Source organism: Lampetra planeri, chromosome 2, assembly GCF_965212315.1.
Source record: "Lampetra planeri chromosome 2, kcLamPlan1.2.h2, whole genome shotgun sequence".
NCBI classification, from domain to species: domain Eukaryota; kingdom Metazoa; phylum Chordata; class Hyperoartia; order Petromyzontiformes; family Petromyzontidae; genus Lampetra; species Lampetra planeri.
Window position 1 is genome coordinate 20557938 of NC_136108.1, and position 20804 is coordinate 20578741.

The following is a 20804-nucleotide window of genomic DNA, read 5'->3' on the forward strand; positions in this document are numbered from 1 at the left end:
GTCTACCCTGTGCAGTCACTGGCTCCAGGTGCTCAAAGTAAATTATAAATTTTTTTAACCAGGCAAGGCCCACTGAGATGTACAGCTCTTTTTCAGAAGCGACCTGGCCACGAATGATAGCTCAACGAAGTGGCTTATCACGTGGGAATTTGTAGCAGCCAAGTAATCGCGAAACGCGTGTTTCTAAATGTGGAGGGAAAACCCCGGAGGACCCGGAGAAAAATCCACGCGACCATGGGGAGAGAGACACGCAAACTCCAAATATCTATAATAAAAAATGCATTAAAGGTCTGGACCGCCACTACTCAACATGCTGCCGCCGCGACCCTCACCAGGACTAAGCGGATTGAGAAACGAACGAACGGATCAAGTGCACCTATAACAAAGAGGTTTGTGTGGGGGTAGACCGCGTAAATATGCGTCGTTAAACCCGCCACCACCCGAGTAAGTTTTGTCACGTCAACAAAACACGCCAATTCGTGACCAGTACAGCGCAAGGGGCGTGTTGGAGAGCAAACCCCACACCATTTACAATTCGAGAACGACCTTTCGCCAGCGATTACAACCAGCATCCTAAAATCAAATGTTTTCGTTCCGGATGTCCGCTGCAAAGTATGATCTTGTGTTTTGATTTAGTGTGCTGATCTAAAGGTGCATTTAAAATTGTGATACTCCTACTGATGCTCCTGCTGTTGTGGAGTGACTCATGCAGCCAGCTATGGCTGCAGGGTTTGGTGGTACATGTTGTTTATGTCGTTTATTGTGAAATTTCGGTCACAGCTCCTATGATCACTGTTACATTGCTTATGGCTTTATTTTGGTGATTACGAAAACGTGTTTTGGTTTGGCCATGTTTGTTTGTTGTAGTACGGAGTTAGACTGATGGCTTTAATCCAAGTTGTCTTGTGGTTGTTGTTGTTGTTTGACTTGCATCCCACTGGGATTTTTGCACACGGCGTTGGTGGACGGTGCTTTTTCTGGAAGACTTTGCAGTTTTTTTCCTGGATTTTTCTGTTTGCGCATAGTCACTTTAAGATGTTTTCTTGTTCGTGTTTTTGTTTTTTGTTTGTAGCAGTTGCACCCGATTCACAGGTCTATACCAAAAAAAAAGAAAAACAATGAAAGCATCATCAAAGTGCACCTAGCATGGCACATAGTGCCGTCGTGACGTCACCGCCATTTAGTCGTGACCGGCGGCTATTGTTGTTGTTGGTGCAGCTGCTGTGGGGACCACGGTGATGCAGCGTCTCACCCAGGGGCATTGCCAAATCTGAGTGGGAGGGGGGGGGAGAAGGAGGTGGGGGGGGAGGCGCAGTCGCGATGACGTCATGCGGACGGACAGGGCACACATTTCGTGACGTCGCATAGGGAAAAGAGTGTGGGTGTGGTGACGTCACGCGAAATGATGCGCGCAAGGGGAGCGCGTTGGGCCGTCACGCTTAGAGACTCGGCGTGTTGACGTCACGCAGGGAGGGACGGGGCGTGGCGACGTTGCTTGCGCGGACGTGGTGACGTCACGCGCATGGGGGGGGGTTGGTGGCGTGGCGACTCCACGCGCATTGGGTAGATGTGGTTACGTCACGCGCAAAAGGGGTGGGGCGTGCAGACATCACGCCCATTAACGGCACGCGTTACGTCACGCTCATTTGTGGGCTTGTGGACACGTCACGACCATAGGGGGGCGTGATGACGTCACACGGACAGGGTGCGTGGAGACGTCACGCGTAGAGGTAGGTGGGAGGGAGAGGGGGGGAAGGAGCGTGGTGACGTCACGTTACCGGCGCGATGGCCGCCGCCCCGGAGTGAGGTCCGGCACAGCTCCGCGCTCCGCGCCGGGACCAGGGACGCCAGCGAGCCGGGCGGGCACAGCGACACAGCGGGGGGCCGGGGCCACGAGACGCGGGAACATCCTCGCAGCCGCTGCTGTTCGTGGTGGCGATGGCCGAGCGCGGGATGGACGTGATGGCGCTGCCGCTGGAGGTGCGAGCCAAGCTCGCGGAGCTGGAGCTAGAGCTCTCGGAGGGTGAGAGACGCGGGCACACGGGGAGAGCTGGAGGACACGGGGAGAGCTGGGGGACACGGGGAGAGCTGGTAGACACGGGGAGAGCTGGTAGACACGGGGAGAGCTGGAAGACACGGGGAGAGCTGGAGGACACGGGGAGAGCTGGGAGACACGGGGAGAGCTGGGAGACACGGGGAGAGCTGGGAGACACGGGGAGAGCTGGGAGACACGGGGAGAGCTGGGTGACACGGAGAGAGCTGGGAGACACGGGGAGAGCTGGGAGACACGGGGAGAGCTGGGAGACACGGGGAGAGCTGGGAGACACGGGGAGAGCTGGAGGACACGGGGAGAGCTGGGTAACACGGGGAGAGCTGGGAGACACGGGGAGAGCTGGGAGACACGGGGAGAGCTGGGAGACACGGGGAGAGCTGGGTGACACGGGGAGAGCTGGGTGACACGGGGAGAGCTGGGTGACACGGGGAGAGCTGGGAGACACGGGGAGAGCTAGGAGACACGGGGAGAGCTGGGTGACACGGGGAGAGCTGGGTGACACGGGGAGAGCTGGGAGACACGGGGAGAGCTGGGTGACACGGGGAGAGCTGGGTGACACGGGGAGAGCTGGGAGACACGGGGAGAGCTGGGAGACACGGGGAGAGCTGGGAGACACGGGGAGAGCTGGGAGACACGGGGAGAGCTGGGAGACACGGGGAGAGCTGGGAGACACGGGGAGAGCTGGGAGACACGGGGAGAGCTGGGAGACACGGGGAGAGCTGGGTGACACGGGGAGAGCTGGGAGACACGGGGAGAGCTGGGAGACACGGGGAGAGCTGGGAGACACGGGGAGAGCTGGAGGACACGGGGAGAGCTGGGAGACACGGGGAGAGCTGGGAGACACGGGGAGAGCTGGGAGACACGGGGAGAGCTGGGTTACACGGGGAGAGCTGGGTGACACGGAGAGAGCTGGGAGACACGGGGAGAGCTGGGAGACACGGGGAGAGCTGGGAGACACGGGGAGAGCTGGGAGACACGGGGAGAGCTGGAGGACACGGGGAGAGCTGGGTAACACGGGGAGAGCTGGGAGACACGGGGAGAGCTGGGAGACACGGGGAGAGCTGGGAGACACGGGGAGAGCTGGGTGACACGGGGAGAGCTGGGAGACACGGGGAGAGCTGGGTGACACGGGGAGAGCTGGGTAACACGGGGAGAGCTGGGAGACACGGGGAGAGCTGGGAGACACGGGGAGAGCTGGGAGACACGGGGAGAGCTGGGAGACACGGGGAGAGCTGGGGGACACGGGGAGAGCTGAGGGACACGGGGAGAGCTGGGAGACACGGGGAGAGCTGTGGTGACACGGGGAGAGCTGTGGTGACACGGGGAGAGCTGGGTGACACGGGGAGAGCTGGGAGACACGGGGAGAGCTGGGAGACACGGGGAGAGCTGGGTGACACGGGGAGAGCTGGGTAACACGGGGAGAGCTGGGTGACACGGGGAGAGCTGGGTGACACGGGGAGAGCTGGGTGACACGGGGAGAGCTGGGTGACACGGGGAGAGCTGGGAGACACGGGGAGAGCTGGGAGACACGGGGAGAGCTGGGAGACACGGGGAGAGCTGGGTGACACGGGGAGAGCTGGGTGACACGGGGAGAGCTGGGTGACACGGGGAGAGCTGGGTGACACGGGGAGAGTTGGGTGACACGGGGAGAGCTGGGTGACACGGGGAGAGCTGGGTGACACGGGGAGAGCTGGGAGACACGGGGAGAGCTGGGAGACACGGGGAGAGCTGAGGGACACGGGGAGAGCTGGTAGACACGGGGAGAGCTGTGGTGACCTGGGTGGGCATGGGAGACACGGGGAGAGCTGGGTAGGACACGGGGAGAGCTGGGGTTGACACGGGGAGAGCTGGGGTTGACACGGGGAGAGCTGGGGTTGACACGGGGAGAGCTGGGGTTGACACGGGGAGAGCTGGGGTTGACACGGGGAGAGCTGGGGTTGACACGGGGAGACCTGGGGTTGACACGGGGAGACCTGGGGTTGACACGGGGAGACCTGGGGTTGACACGGGGATCTGGAAAGATGATCGGGAGAGTGTATTCAGACAAGAAGGATAAGGAAGAGAGGGAGAAGAGAGGAGGGGTGAAGACCGTGGGGCAGAGGGAAGAAACTCGAGGCTATAGATACGACAGGGAATGGAGTTGGGACGTGCCGTGAGAGGGTAGACGAGGTTCAGAGATAGACGGAGGGGAGAGGACCCGGACCCTGTGCGAGCGAGGACACCCAGAGCCATTGCCGACCCCACTGGGTACCCAGGGAGTGATGGGTTACAACAGAAAGAACCAAGAATATGAATCCCTGCAGTCACGAACGCTTTGCATCGAAATTTCACAACAGATCGTCTACAAAGGGTGGTGGTGGTGGGTGCCTTGCGCGTGCCGTTGTCCGCGGCAAGGGTGACCGATTGCCCTTGCTGGGTTTGGTTCGATCTTAATGCGTGAGGGTGAGTGGGTGAACGTGGTGGGTGGTGGGTGGATGAGAGGAGATGGTGTCGGGGTGAGCTTGTTGTTAGGTGATGGGAGCGGTGGTGCAGTGGTAAGCGCACGGCGCTACGAACCCAGCGGACCCGATTTCGATTCCCGTTCACGGTCCACATCGTCGACGATTATCTAAACGTGTCATGGGCCCACCCTAGGTAGTCTCAGCTTTAAATGAGTGCCTGGTGCAGTGTGGAAACATCAGCACTTTGGAGACTGAGGTGGCCGGGCGTGGTGCTGGCCACCCACCCCCATATGTGGTGCTCGCTAACAACACTTGCCCCAACAGCCTGTGAAGGCCACACCGCGTTGATCTTTGTTGTCAGCTTGTGTGTGATGGGTACTTGAACACGGTTGAGCCCGGGGTCAGGTCGGGGTCAGGTCGGCGTGAAGGCCGCCACTCCCTGTGCTGGGTGGTTTCGATGGAGATTAAGCGCATATTCAGAGAGGATGGGTGTGGACACGATGGACAGAGTTTGGGCAAGGATTGTTGTATTTAGATCGCCTTTGGATTTCCAGACGATACATCTTGATGATCGTGTCCTCCCCGTCTATTGTAGAGGCGGCTCGTGCGGGGCTCCCCATAGTGTTGTCTGGATTTCAGGATAAATAATAAAGGGGTGGAACAGAGGATTATTGACATCCGAGAGCAACAATCAATCAGTGATTGATCTGTCACCTGGAAGATCGGAAGGCCTGGGCTGGAACTCGTCGATGTGTCTGTAAAAATAAACTAAACTTATGATACTAGGTAAGGCCCATTGGGCTATATAGCTCTTTTTTCAGGAGCGACGTGGCCACGAAGTGGCTTATCATGTGGGAATTTATAGCAGCCAAGTAATCGAAATGTGGAGGGAAAACCTCCAGAGGACCCGGAGAAAAATCCACACGACCACGGGCAGAGAGACACGCAATCTCCAAATTTATCGGGTCGGGATTTAACTCACGACCTCCTGAACATCAGGCGAGGTCGTCAACATCTCGCCACCGTGGCGTCTGATGGCAAGGCACATCATGGACTTATTTGGCAGTGGTTTTCGTCAACTCTGATAGCGAGTCAGAACTTGTGGTTTAACTTTCCTAACTTGTCTCTCCATTCAGTCATGGGTTTCTTCGAATTAATGTATGATTCATGCCACGCATCAGATACTGTCGTTAACAGTACTGTATTTTATTAAATCGAAAAGAAGACTTGCGATGGAGATGATGATGATGCCAGGCGATAAGTTCGAGATTTGTCAGAGTCTGGTCGAGATGCACCCCAATGTCAGCTGATTAACATCGTTTACCACACTTTGAAACGAGGTATTTTTAGTGAAATCTTTTTTTTTAAATCTCTGTTTACATGTAATTGAAAACCATCTTTTGACCTCCTGGTTTCACCGACGTTAAGGCTGTACAGTACTAAGTAACGCCGTATTGTTCTTCAGTATTTCCCCCGTTCGCAAGGGCCTAAGGTATTTTCTGGGCATTATTTGTAAAGAAGATTATGGGATATCGTCAATTGAATCTATTGTAATGACAATGTTACCATTGTATTATTCATGTTTCTCGTTGTGATGCTGTAGTTCTGGTGTGTCTGTTTACTCTCTTGCAGTGCTTTATTATACCACTTTTAAGAGTTACACAACCTTTAACAAAGCAAGGGTACAGGAGGTTGTGTCGATGACGACTGCAAGATGAGTAATTCTCATCGTAATCTGGTTCCATTAGGGTGTAAGGAATTAAGTGACACTTGAATTTCACGTCAGCTGATTAACATACATTGCAACCCACCACGGAAGCGTTCTATTATCGTAAGGAACACGTTACATCCGTTACGGCAGAACCAGATACAGTAGTTATCCTGTGAGAGTATTAATGGCTTATATATTTACGGCGAAACACTGCCTTGCATCGTTGTCCATTGTCACCGAAGTGAACATCTGCGACTGTTTTATTGTTGTTGTAACTGGTGGAACATGTTTGTGTCCCGTCGCCGTATAACAACATAACCAGCTGCGCACAAAGGCACCGGTCCGCACATGTAGACAGTGCGTTGTGTCGGTCGCGTTTGTCAAAATCTCATCACCGCGTATGGAACCCACGTCTCTTTACATAGAGAGGTACTGTCACTCATTTGTACTTTATCTTTGCATTGCTCTCACGTATGGCCCGGTCCATTGGACAACAGCAAGGCTACACTGGGCTTCCCAAACAAAAAAAAACCCCTACTTGTCATGAACGCATTTCGCATGTGGGCTGTACAAGTCCGTGCATATATAGATGGGAGGGGGATAGGATTCCATTTTGCCACCGACCTTCTGTGGTTATTAATCTCTTCTAGTTGGGAAGAGCCATTAGCTTTCAACGCTCCGATAATGGGACATAAAGAGTGTCTGCAATGTTTCACTCTGCGCTTCAATTTATTCACTTAATATAGTCATTTGTTTTTAGAGTGCATAACGCTTGCTTGGGAAACGCATTCGATTGTGAAGTTTTGAACTCTTAAAAGATCCACTCAGCGCAACGGCATTATATATTTTTGGACATTTAATTTAAGTCTTTCTTTTTTGCAAATGACCAATTACCCACCAATATGTGCCACATGCAACTGGGCACAGCAAAAGCGGTTTTCCATTGCAGGCTCCCCCACAGAGAGCTCAACCACAGACCATGTTTATAGTGCTGAGCAATCGATTTAGGGGCATGCTCTCATTGAAACGGTGAACTTTGATTCCTGGCATATTGTTTAAACTCAAACGCTTTGCTTCTGGATTTTCTCAATAGGTGATATGTAATTGCAAATAACCTAACTTTTTATGTTACTTTAACACGTAGTAGTAGGCTTTCGCGATTCACATTATTCATAATAGAGTTTTTTGGGTTTGATCGCGTAAAATATAAATGTGTCGTTGACCCACCGACACAGCCAATTAGTTAGGTTTGTCGCATAAACAAAACGTGCCAATTAGTTACTGCTTCAGCACATCGGTGTGTTGGAGAGTGAACCCACAACATTTACAAATTGAGTACCTAACACTATTGTGTGCATTTGGTTGTTTGCCGAGTACAAATTTTACACATTGATCTTTTGGCATGGAAGAGTTACGTTTTGTCTTATAAAATCTTGTCGACTAAACACTACATGGAAGCAATGTAGCGTTCCCCGTGTAAGCATTGTGTGAGTTAAATTAGTGTTACTGTTCATTTTAATAGCATACGAATCTTGATAAGCACTGTTGTGTAATGGAAGCAGTGAGTGCACAGGAAGTAGCGGTCAGCTGAAATCCAGGAAGGCTGGAGCAAAGCATTAAAGGCTCAGCTCCATAACAACGCAGCGGATGTCCAGACCTGGCCATGTTCATACTTCGTATACTCGTCGACAGCACTTGATGAATATTCCCATGTGCGTTGGTGTTTCTTTGAATAATTGATCAGTCCATACGATTAATAGTTTTCCATGGTGCTGCCTAGCAGGCTGGTGGTGCAATGTTTGGCGATAAATTTATTTGCGTTTATCGCACCTCGGTCAATAAGGTGGCTTTGGAAATTTGAGAGCCAGGCAGCAACAGTCGAGGGGCATGTTTCAGATAGAATGAATGCCAAGTTTCATGAAGGTTGAGTAATGGTGGTGCTTTGGTCTCTTGATGCATTGGCTGGAATAAGCCACACTAATTATGTGACGTTGTTCGAACACGCATGTTGCTAAGCATTCTTTCTTGCAACATATACACACGCACTGTAGTGCTAAGCTCTTTAATGGTGGTGAAGTGAGCCTGCGTTGCTTGTATTTTCGAAGGTGCTGTTTGTGCTGTCCCCATGTGTTGAATGATGCATGTTTACAATGTGCCATTCTTGTTGGAAGTCTGTAATTTTGCGAGGTGCTCGAGCGAGAGCGATAACATTGCAGCATGATTGACAAATACATACTTGGTGTTACTGGCGGCAGTGGGACTGAATTTTACTGTGATAACACGACAGGTCGTAAAATGCAAACCTGCAAATTATCTACAACAGCTTCCCCAAAATGTTCCATTATTGTTCAAGAGTCCAGTATTATATTCAGAAAATATTATACCAGGAAGATATATACCCAATAAAACCAGCGTAGTATTCTTATTATCTAGTAGACAATTCTGTGATGGTGAGCATTCAGATTGTGGATTTGGTAAGTGACATTGGCATCATATGAGCATCATATTTACAGGCATCGTTTTAGATTTAATTTGTATACACTTAGTTTTTTCTCCTCCTAAGTTTATAGATTCGTTTTGAATAGTTGAACAGTCACTTAAAATTGTAGTTATTGTCAGTAGTAAAAAAACCTGGTATAAAAATGTTAAATATTTGTTTAGTTTATTTTTTTCTTCCTGTAATTAGAAACACGTGGTCTCCAGAAGCAGCAAGGTTGTTCACTTACGATCCCTGAACCAACACCATTGGGAACCTGGGTTTGAATCAGGGCAGCCGCATGTCACTAAACCGATGTCTCAAAGCGTATTGACTTGATAATCCACATTCACATGGCAGGAGCCAATATCTCCCTACGTCTACCACAATTTACTTCCCATAGTGCGGTGTTTCATTTACAACAACCACAAAGCTGTACCACAAACTGTCAGCTGGCATGACGTCCCCTTTAGTATCACCCCAAAGAGGTTTGATCACTTCCTGATTTTTTTACTGACTGTGACATAGGTGGAGCCATAACATGGCCAAACGGAAGCATGTTTGCCCATAATTACAGAGGTTCACAGTTCAAGCCCCACTGCCGCCATGGTTAATATTGCAGGTGTATTAACCTAAAAGAAAATGCGGTCATCTTAACAGAGGACATTAAAGATCGCTGTGACTTTACTGGGGAAAGATTAGGTAGGCCATGTGTGCCGGCGTTGTCATCCAAATTCGAATAATTACCTCAAATCGTAAATTTGGAAAGCATATCCAGTATGTGCACGTATTGTTACGTAGCATTATTTCCCCCTCCTGATAAACAGCCTTTGAGACTCAGGCTATCCTACGTGATTATATGTTTGAAATAATAATAACATACAGGAAATAGTAATATAACTGTATACTTTCTATCTATGGGACCTTTTGGCAAGTACCGAAAAAAATAAGAATAGGTTTTTACCCTTTCCGGCAGTTGCCATGATAAAAATTAGGAATCGGTAAAAGCTATTCTTCTTTTTAATAATTTCTGTATAGTTTGTATAGACTACATTTAATTGTAAATACAGTACTTACAGAGGGGTTGTGTAATTGCATCCTCTGGTTTGATCAATCTTGGATATACACCACCTTGTATTTGATTTATGTTTCTCGTACAGATGTTCACATTCCCAAGGATTCCTCCACATGAATTGAACACAAATGATAGCTCAATGAAGTTGCTTATCATGTGGAAATGCATAGCAGCCAAATACTCTAAACGCACATTTATAAATGTGTTAGGAAACCCTGAAGGACCTGGAGAAAAATCCACGCTACCATGGGGAGAACATAATCTTGGTTTTTTCGGTAAAGTCATGTAGGTAAAGAAAAGAAAAATAAAATAAAAATAAAAGATACAAAATAAATTAAATTGGGGAGAACATTCAAACTCCAAATATACAGTCAGGGTCGGGATCGAACCCACAACCTCCTGTATACCAGGCGAGGTAGTTAACATCTCGTCACATTTTGACCGCACGGATGTGGTGTTGTGGACTCTGGTGCTCCACATTGACCGACTAGCGACCCTTTCAATGTCTAAACCAACGATCACATTTGTTTCAGTTGCACAAGTGCAACTCTGAGCAATTGGCTGCAACGTTCAATGTTTAATTTGTCCGCAGGGCCACTTCAGACCTGCACTGCCTTTCATGTGGGAAGTCCCCAGAACTTCCTGTCAAATGTCCCAAGTACTGTACATAAAACAACTTGAGATCTCAAGTGGCCATCAGTTTGATTTGGAGATGACTCTTGAGAAAACACGTGTCTTATTATTGGTCATTGATTATTTTTCCATGTTTCTTTAACACGGCTGTCTCTTTGCTTGTAGCCTGCACATTGGCTTGTGCTGCGTATGAGAAAATGCTCTGTAGTGATTTTTATGAATCTCGTCATTTTGTATTTTTATATTCTCCCACAAGAAGGTAATTGGCTTTATTTCGTCCTACATGTATATATCGTTAATACACTATGGTACATTATTCCACACACTCGCGTTCATTTGTAGAAGCGTGAGAGGAAGCTTGCGGGGAATTGTGGACAGAGCAGGGGGTGACTGAGCAGAGGCAACACCAGATGGTCCCATTCACCCTTTCCCATTCCGATGGCGTATGTGTACATGATCAGTCTTTCTCCCGATTCCGTTCTGATGATGTACACGTATGCACACGTAGTCATGGGAATGGAATCGTAAGAACATATAAAGTAAAACAACTTTATCAGTACCAAGGCTCCCCCACGAGGCTATCGTCGAGTGCGGTTGTGTCGCCACGATTCTCTGCGGTGAGTACAATGTCTTTAAAAACAACGATGCTACGCCTCTCTAAATAATAGTAACGCTGAACCGCTTGCACGTTCTGAGATCCATAAGTAAACGGGGGACCCACCCTGCGACTTGCAGGCATCTCGGAATGGGAAAGGGTTAAGAATCATCTCCTTCCGTGAGTTAATTAATATTCATGAGCACACATGGGCAGCACACGTCTCATCCGGGGAGCACAACACAGCAATGTCAAATAGTAATCGTCTGAAAGATAGACTTTCTTCTTGCCAGGGGACATCCCACAGAGACTGAAAAGTTAAACTCGAGTAACAAGTGACAACCAATACGGTGCAATGTGGGCTCAACATGCTAATCCACTGATGGATAAGGACCTCCCCTTGCTGTGCTGGTTATGGGGGTTATTTGACCATAATTTGCCACGCTGGTCAGTGGTATTGGCAGGGAGCATAGATGTGGTAGCATATGAAATACTGTGACTTTTGCCCATACAAATACTTTCCAGGCTCCATCAGACCTGCTTAGCTTCTGAGATCTGCTCTGTACGCTGTTATGCAGCATATTAATCTAGATTTGAAGTTTTCGTGACTGCAGGGATCCATACTTATTTAATTTTATACCTACGTGACTTTACCAAAATAACCAAAGAGTATGCAGCATATTATTGGCTCTTAGAACAGACAATGTTTGGGAATATTCAGGGATACCACCACAGTGTGTACAGTGGTGTATCTTTATAACTGCATTGTGTGATGACATTCAAGACCAGGAAACAATGAGCCTCTCGAAATGATTAAAATATTAGTTTTGCGGATTGGAGACAACTGCAAGTCACTCGTAATTGTGCTTGAGTGGAGATAACGCTCCCAATAGGCCATCGATCTCCTACAGATGATGCGCGCGCATTTCAACAGTGAACGGGTTGTGATTTCCACTAACATTACATGTTCAGAGCGGCTGATTTTTGGGCATCGATGTGGCATTGTGCATGATACTTTTTCAAAATGGCTTGGCTTTGAAGGGACATAAAAACTCTTCACACCGATTTCCACTACATCAAGAGCAACGCTATAGATGGGTTCCTCGAGACTCTTTTCATGAGAAAGTGGCATTTATGGAAATTACTTTGGGTCTTATGAACCATGACTAGATTCGAGGAGAACGGTTTCTGGAAAATATTGTTACTAGTGATGAGATGTGGGCTCGTGACCTCATTGCTTTTTTGAAATGACGAAGTGTGCAACACTGATTTATATATATGCCCCATTTTCTAAATGTAAATTATCACCTCAAGGTTGTATGGACAGTAGTCGCAGGCTCTTATTTCAGCTTCTATATTTTCAGATTTGGGCCACGCTTCGCTTTTTCACAGCAGTAATTTTTTAACGCCTAATGAATTTGACGTATGTGTGTACATTTTTTAAAAGGAAATTTACTCAAGGGGTTGACTTGAGATACAATAAGGGGGGCCCTTTGAATGACCAGTCAGGAAAAAAGCTTCATATGTTTGCCATATTAATTCGCCTTCGGTGGCTATTGCAGTGACACAAATAACGTGTGAAATAGTGACGATGGCAGGGTGTGTGAGTATGATAGAAATGCAACGTAGCGTGTGTATACCAATCGCACATACATCATGTCTGTTCGGCAACGATCGTTGTGGCCTTCTGTCTGCCATGGCGCCTTACATCAGGCGCTTTACAGAAATTGTGAACTGGTACATAAGGCGGCAGTGGTTGAGATAAACAAAGTGGGGTTTTAACAAGTGTTGGTGTAGTTATAGTGACAGTTACGAGAACAGGCGGGGAGTGGTTAAGGAGGGTTGGGGCAGGGTCTGATCGTAGCTAGCCTCATGACAATTTATTGTTTTACAGCAAAGGAAATATCGCCTGATTATTTTTGAGTCATAGTGTGGTGTCAGAATGCCGTTTTATGTTGTGCTTTCTTAAGAAGGACAACCCCCCCCCCCTACATAGACAGAATACTTTCACAAAAACTGACCATTCTTAATACTGTTAGAAAAATAAACCGGCCAAAAATGTGTTTGAAAAAAACCCAGCATAATGTGTCCAGGTGCACAGGTTACGCTTAGGGTTCAGATTGCTGCCAACGGGGGGGGGGGGGTATGCTTTGTCAAGACATGGCGAGATCAACTCTGCTCCAATCGAGATGAATATTTTTAACAAAACTTCCTCCAAGTGAAATGATTATAAAATGTAGAAATTAAAAACCAACGTTCAATGTAAGATGAAACATAAAGTTTACAGTGGACAACATTCCGCTTGTGTGTTAGGTTGCTCCTCCATGTGGATTGCCCTCTATGAAAGCAAAGTGTGAAACTTTGTGTAAAAAACCAAAACGAATTGGCCCACGAATGAAAATAACGTGCAAACGATTTTAGCAGTGGACTTGGTGCAAAGCCACATTGCCGCAGAGTGACGCTCCCAAGTCTTAACGTAAACCAGGACACTTGTGAACACCCCCTTTGTTATGGACATGTTTAGATACCTACTCAAAGCATGAAATTAAGAACATTCAGCCATTTCACTCATGTAGCCTCTTGATCTTCCGTATGTATTCTTCACACTTGCTTCCATCCTATCGCCCGCTTCCTTCGCACTGACTCTGGACTGGTATCGTCGCACTTGGGAAGGGCTGGGTGCCTCACTCGCATCAGGTAGCTTTTTAGATGCGTTATTTAAGCTGGCAAGAAAGAAAAAAAGTGAATAAAAATACACAGCCATCACACCACCTGGGCTGTCCACCGATGACAGATTTCATCGTCCCAATTTAATTCACCTAAACGATTTAAACCAACTCAAAGGACACTATTGTTTATAAATATATAGAAATAAAGGAAAAAAACGTGTTAACAGATGCTTATATATGCACCTTGTTTTATCACCTCCATGAACAAAAACAAACTTTTGGAATGCTAAAGTAGCACGTGGGTTTGTGTATTCTGTCGAAAAATGTGAAACGCATTTTTTGGCTAAAGGAAAAAAAATATCTTAAAACCAATCATAACATTCGGTGTGTATTTCTGCCAAACATGACATGTATTTAAAACATCGTGAAAAATAGTACAACATTCAAAGTGCACGTAAGATTATGTATGTTTAACTTATTTCGCGCCATATGTAGCCAACCGTGCCAATGAGAGGTGGGGGGGACAGACAACAAACTGAACATAAAAAGCAGTTTTAAATAAATTAGTTTTCCAACTAATTTCACGCGTGGAATTAAAGGGGTAAGAGGAGAAACACGCACATTGCAGACACATTCAAGAAACCCAAGACCACTGCACTATTACTTGAAAACAGATGTATTTGGTTAGACCTGTCACTGCTGGAGATAACAACTGGGTAGGAAATAAGAATGGCAGCCAAATGCCAGTGCACAGATAAGTTCGTTGGGGAAGAGCAAACCGCATTTGCGAACGACCATGGGCATCGTTGTTATTGGCACATTATTTTTTGCCAGCAGTGAACCGAGAATGAATGTTTAATTTTGTGGCGAGAGAAAGAACATGGCCCAATAACAGCGTGTGAGTTTGTCAGAAGCGCCCCATCCCCGTTTGGGTTCCTTTTTTTTATTACACGCTTTTATTTAACTCACTCTGTTTGTTGTTGTTGTTGTCTTTGTTGTTGTTGTCGTATCCTCAAATCTTGTAACTCAATTTTAACCCACTTCCCAATGTGGTATCGACTGCAAACTTGGTATACCTATGTCATACTGATGACAATACTATATTCTATCATAAAAAAATAAAAAAGACGTATTTTTAAACCATATTTTTTATATGTTATGTTTCGCCTTGGGTCTAATTGTCCACGCTCAACTCACGTTGGCTGTAAATCACCACGGCCCCTGACGTTATGGCAAGCCTCGGGGCCACTTCCTGGAGTCGTGGAGTTCTGCCATTACTCGTACGGTACATTTCATTAAAGCGTGTTTAAAAAAAAGTATTTTTAAATATTACTTTTTCATCGGTCGGGTTACGATGCCACTTGAAAGGTGGCGTGTTACGCACGTTCATCCCCTCTCTCACTCTCTTCAGTGGCTGCCCGGCTGACATTGATGGTGATTGTTTCGGATTGGCCGATTGACGTTGGTATGTTATGGCCGGCTCAAACATATTGCTTCTGCTACCCTGTCTCCACATCCCACTCATATTTACGACTATAAAGATTCATAGTCAACCGTTGGAGGCCATGGAGAGGATGAATGAAAATATTGTACATTGGAATTGGCCAACGCTGTAACTTATGTGGTAATGTTGTTCTCAATATTTAGTTTTGCTTTGGATCCTCACACATATCAAGCACCATGAACTACATTCTTGTTACAATGCTGTGTTTAGCATCTATTTCAACATTTGTGTTAACCTTCATGCTTGCTTTGGTTTGCGTAATTCCTCTGCACTGATGGCTGCGTACAACAAAGATCCCCCATATAGCCTTAACAGACTGTAGGGGCAAGTGCTGTTAGCGAGCACCTATGAAGGCCGGAACGGTACACGACCGCCTTTGTCTCCCTGGTGACGATGTTTACACACCACACCAGGTACTCATTTGAGGCTGAGTCGACCTAGGGGAGGCCCGGGACCGGTTCAGATAATCGTCACTGGTGTTGTCCGTGAGCGGGAATCGAACCTATGTCGCCGGGTTCATAGCGCAGCGCGCTAACCGCTACACTATCGCTACGTACATACACTTACTGTCAGATACTGTTGTAAATATACAGATTGTGTGAACACAACAGGGAGGCTTGTACTATGTTAACACCGCATCATGAAATATTGCTGATTGTCATCGCTTGTGGGTGTTTCTGTCTCACTGAATAAACGTATAGAAACTAAAACTAATATGTTTTATTTTACCACTGACCTATTTAGCTCTTTTTTGGAAGTGACCTGGCTATCACAAATTATTGCTCAGCGAAGTGGCTTATCACTGTGGGAATTTATAGCAGTCAAAGACTCTTAAACGCATGTTGATTCTGAATGTGGAGGGAAAAAATGTGAGGGCCTGGAGAAAAATCCACGCGACCATGGGAAGAACATGCAAATTCCAAATATGCAGGCATCATGGTCGGGGTCGAACCCACAACCTTCTCCAAGTGAGGGAGTTAACATTTGGCCACCACGGCACCCCTCGTGTTGTCATCCCTCAACACTAGAAACGAGTGTTGTCATCCGTCTGCAGTAATACGAATTGGAATGTGCAGATTCTTAAGCATCTGAAGGTGCCATTGAGAGCAAACCGAATCAACTCAAAGAGCAGCACATTGAGGCAAAATATATAATCAGACAAAACCAGAACACGTGCCGTGCAGGTTGAGCAGCCCTGGAAGAACACGGCATGCTCTGGCCGCCTCAGCCACCATATCCCAACGCAGATGGCGACTTTCATTTTCAAACAAACTTCGCATCGGTGCTTGGTAGCCCTGAGCCAGTGGCAGAAATTCTACGTTCTAGTGATGGGGGCTGGTCTGCTTTCGACTTTCCACGAGCCGGTACTTGGTGGGACAGAAGCCTGGCTGAGTTCACCCTCCAGTTGGAATCACCGGTTGTACACACGACCGACAAACACCATTCCGCCAAGGAGTCCTAACAGCACCGTTAGGGGCCTATATATAGAAGCGTGGAACCTGAAATTTGCATAGGACCTTGGAATGCCAAGTCACTTTCTGTTGGTTTCCATAGAAACGTGGAGGATCCCTTGGGATGCGCGTTGTATTTTTGGAAGATGTTAATTAGATTGCGTCAAGGCTGCACATTCTTTATTTGTAATTTGTGAAGCTTCGGAATGAATTTGTAAGAGCTTCTTCTACAAATTTACTACTTTTAAGTCCCAGGGATGCCACCCATCGTATCGCAAATGAATGTGGATATGTTTTCCCCCTTAATTAAAAATAATTGGTCAAATCTTAGCTGGAGATTTCACTAATGGAGACATTCAATGTTAAAATTCTAGCTTTAAGCAATACAGTTGCAAATGTGAGAAGAGTACACATGTTTTTGGTTATCACGAGTGTGACAATTAAAACTAATGGGATGTGATAATTTTTTGCGATTCAGTCTTCCTTTATGTAACTATTGTGAATTAAATTGGATGTTAGGCTCGTGTTGAATCTCCACTTGCACAGGGAAACGTTTGTGTACCGTTTTGCGCGTAGACTCTTCGACATCGTCCAGTGGCCTCACCTTACAGGTCTGTGAATTGTCATTCTTCATAAACCTTACAAAAAACAGAATTAATGTTAAACGCGAATATATATAAAAAACATAAATGGATACTGAATTAAATACCTTAAAAGGTCATATCCTGGACAACAGTGCTGGAGTATACATTCAGTTGTGGAGCATGTGCTTCATATTTAATAGTTTTTTATTTGAATGAATCAGCTAATTTATTGCATAGTCATAGGACACCATATATTTGCATGGCACCGAGTTCTAACCGGTTCATATCTGCTTGGTGCTCTTTGAAATATTTTATAAATATTCACGAGTAAAAAAAGGATATGGTGCCAGGAGAGAGAGAGAGAACATACTGTATGTAAGTTACCAACCCCATTCCAACAGTATTATACGTGCTATGGGATTGCCTGCTTTAGATGCAGAGGTTCAATTTAACCCCCCGTGTTCTATTTGTTAATTCTTTTCATCCTTAATGCTGTTTCCAGGCCTTGTAGATGTCAGTACGGTACATTAACTGTGCTCCCACGTTAATGTTAGGTTACGTGACATGAACAATATTACAGTTTTTTCATATCGTGCGCACGTCACGAAGAAGTGAACGGTTTTATGAAAAGTATATTTGTGAACTTGGAAACATTTACTTTAATTCTCTCGCCAAAGCCAAATGGAATATTGTAAAAGCTTGTATTTTGAGGCCTGCTTGAATTTCAAACACACTACCAAGGTCAAGTAGGCATCAGTAGATATATTAACATCGTTTTGTCCTGCCTTTTGAAAATAACTTTATGCTATCTTTTATAAAAAATAATATTACACCAATTTAAATACCATATCCACTCTTATAATTTTTTGCTGCACACAAGTAATTAACCGTGAATGTGCTATTTGAACTATGAATGTAAAATCGGCAGTGACAAGCATTATTGCTGCGTGTAAAATGAAAGGTAGTTTAGTACAACATGGGAGAGAGCGGAGGGGATGATTGGTGTAGTTGGATGGCTGTATATAGACTGCTGCTCAGTGTGAATACCACTTGGCCAGTTTACATTGAGTGAATATTTTGATTGGTTTGGTGCTCTGGTTTTTTCTATAGTTTCTGTCTGGCATAAAACATGATGGCTGTGAGAGTAATTTGCATGAGTATGCCTATTATAGAACCAAATCTGAGTTAATGAACGGTAGCATGAACGAACCCGGCCACATACATTAATTGGGTGACTTGATATTCCTTGGGTCTTTCGATAAAGCCACGGTGACTTGAGTTCAATTTCCATCCATGGCTAATATCGATACGCGTGTCATATCTAAACCTGTACTGGCCTGTCAAGGTGAAGTGACCTGCTCAAATGAGCATTTAGGTGGTGCTCATCTCCTATTTATAGCCCTGAGCTATGAGTGGAAACTCAACATTCCTATGGCGGGAGTAGGCCCTCCTATAGGTCAAATTAAGAACCAAAGTGGTACGAATTTCGATTGACTGGAGTGATGGTGGACTGAGACAACCAACAACTAGGTGGTTTATATTTCCCATCATTTCTCAGTTGAAAGGTCAAGTTGCAACTCTGCAAATGCTTGCTCACGCCACTGCTCGTAGAAGTGCCTCCATTGAAGGGGACTGGAGGGTATTTGGTCCGCTTGTTACTCGCTGCATTCCATGTCCAGCGTGCTAACCGTTACACGAAGTCAGCTCCATTGAGTTCAGAGTTCAAAAAGTAATTTTTTTTGTTTGTTGCTTTTGACGATTCTGTATGTGCGGCAAACTCGTAACCAGTTTTGTACCTGTTTTTAGCGCGCGATTACCGGGAATGATAAAACCCTCACGAGTTTAGAAATCCTACTTGCATATACACCGATACGGTACTTGTGTAAATAATTGCTAGATTCCACAGTAAAAAAAATACATTTTCCGCCGTTTTTTTAAAGTATGGGTTTAGATTTGGCACTTGGTCAAGCACGTGTCACGTGGTATTACAGGGTCTTTGATAAACAACAAAAGAAACATTTAAATTTTCTTCTGGTCAAAATTAGATTCAAGGTTGTGGGCCACCTGAGTAAAACATTAAACATCTGGCTCACGTCCCCATTCCAGAGTTCCCTTTGAAGCTCCCCATTTAAGTAAGATAAGCTTAATTTATGAATTGCCAACCATGCCATCCCATCTGCAATGCGGCTTAAACTTCTGTTATTAGACTCGAAGATGGCTTGCATTCACGACTGTAATTACTCAAACTGTTTATTGTCATAACTGTTGGAAACGGCGATTATTTATGACCGAAGGACCCTAACATTATTATTATTGTGCCACTTGGAACACGCGCTGCTGCACTCGGCGTTATTCGCTCCGCAGATGCGAAGCATGAAATTGAGGTGCGATATCAAGTGCCGATGCGCGCGTTTAATGCACGTTCAGCCGCTGCTTCCTTCTGTCCCACATCACCGTCACTCGAGCGTGTTTGCCGCCACTGCTGACCACATACGCAGCTTGCCCCCACTTCCCTTTCGGCTTCAAAGCATCCACCCAGATGTCTGCGACTGATAAAACGCTGATCTCGTTTAAAAAACCGCCTCAGAATTGTACACATGTCGTGATTCTTGTCATTGGTCGTGATATATCCACTGCTGGATGAAAGTCCACCGAAGCCGTAGACGTCTCTTGCGACCTCGCTATGCGACAACCTAACTGGTTGCTCTACACGAGTTAATCTTGCAGCTCAATCTCCGTGGCAGACGTGGCAGTATTTGCTTGCAGCCATCATCACTTTTCCCAAGCCCCCCACTTATTTTCTAATTAATCGGTACGATGTCTCGAATTGTGTGTGTGCTCGAATCTAACTGTTAACTGTCTTTGTGCCTCGGTGTAATTCCAAGCCTGTACCTCTCCTGTGAAAAGTGCCGACAGCATTGTGCAGCATGATGTTGATGACGATTGCTTGTGTTGCAATCGAAACGTCGTGATTTAATTTAATTTATTTCATACCTACGTGACTTTACCGAAAGAACCAAAGAGTGTCCTGCGTGATGTTCTTTGCGCTGCATAAATTTACAGGCCCCGTCAGCTGCTCGTATTTGCACACCACAATGCGTTGGATCTTCTGATGAGGATTGTGCCTGTCGTCACATGTCCGGAGATGTTTATCCTCTCAGTGTCATTTTGTGACCTCTGCATTGTCTTGAGTCCTGACTCATTGGTTAAAGGTAACGTTAGTAATGCATAATGCAAATGCTATGTTTTGTACGTTATACAATATGTTGAATGCACTCTTGTATCCAGTTTAATCATCCACTGTTATAAATAGGTTTGTTGTAATGACTCTGGGACATGATGACCTATTCACCCTTGAAGAAACTGCCACTATAATTAATAATGAATCATCAATTAACAGTAATTATGCCTTCCTCATGACATTTATTTTATTGGTTTTAAAAAGCCAAAGCTTCCAAAAAGTTGATGAGCATCGGGCAATATTCACATCTTCGCCGATCTGGTATACAACCACATTTCTTAAGGAGGGACTGGTAATTATAAAAAAAACAAGTGGTGCTTACCACGTTGTATTTACTGGCCTCTGAGGAATTATGGGCTGACTCTACCAGC

At 46.0% G+C, this 20804-nt stretch overlaps 1 protein-coding gene across 5 annotated transcripts in view; it reads left to right on the forward strand.

The window, feature by feature from the left end:
* The first annotated feature begins 1740 nt into the window (after positions 1-1740).
* Positions 1741-20804, forward strand: part of LOC144729604 (disco-interacting protein 2 homolog C-like) — a 135202-nt gene continuing 116138 nt past the window's right edge. For all 5 annotated transcript variants that reach the window (XM_078609978.1, XM_078609996.1, XM_078609989.1 and 2 more), the window contains exon 1: positions 1741-2023. In XM_078609978.1, the coding sequence (XP_078466104.1) occupies positions 1939-2023 (85 nt within the window). In that variant the 5' untranslated portion in view covers positions 1741-1938. The remainder of the gene's footprint in view (positions 2024-20804) is intronic.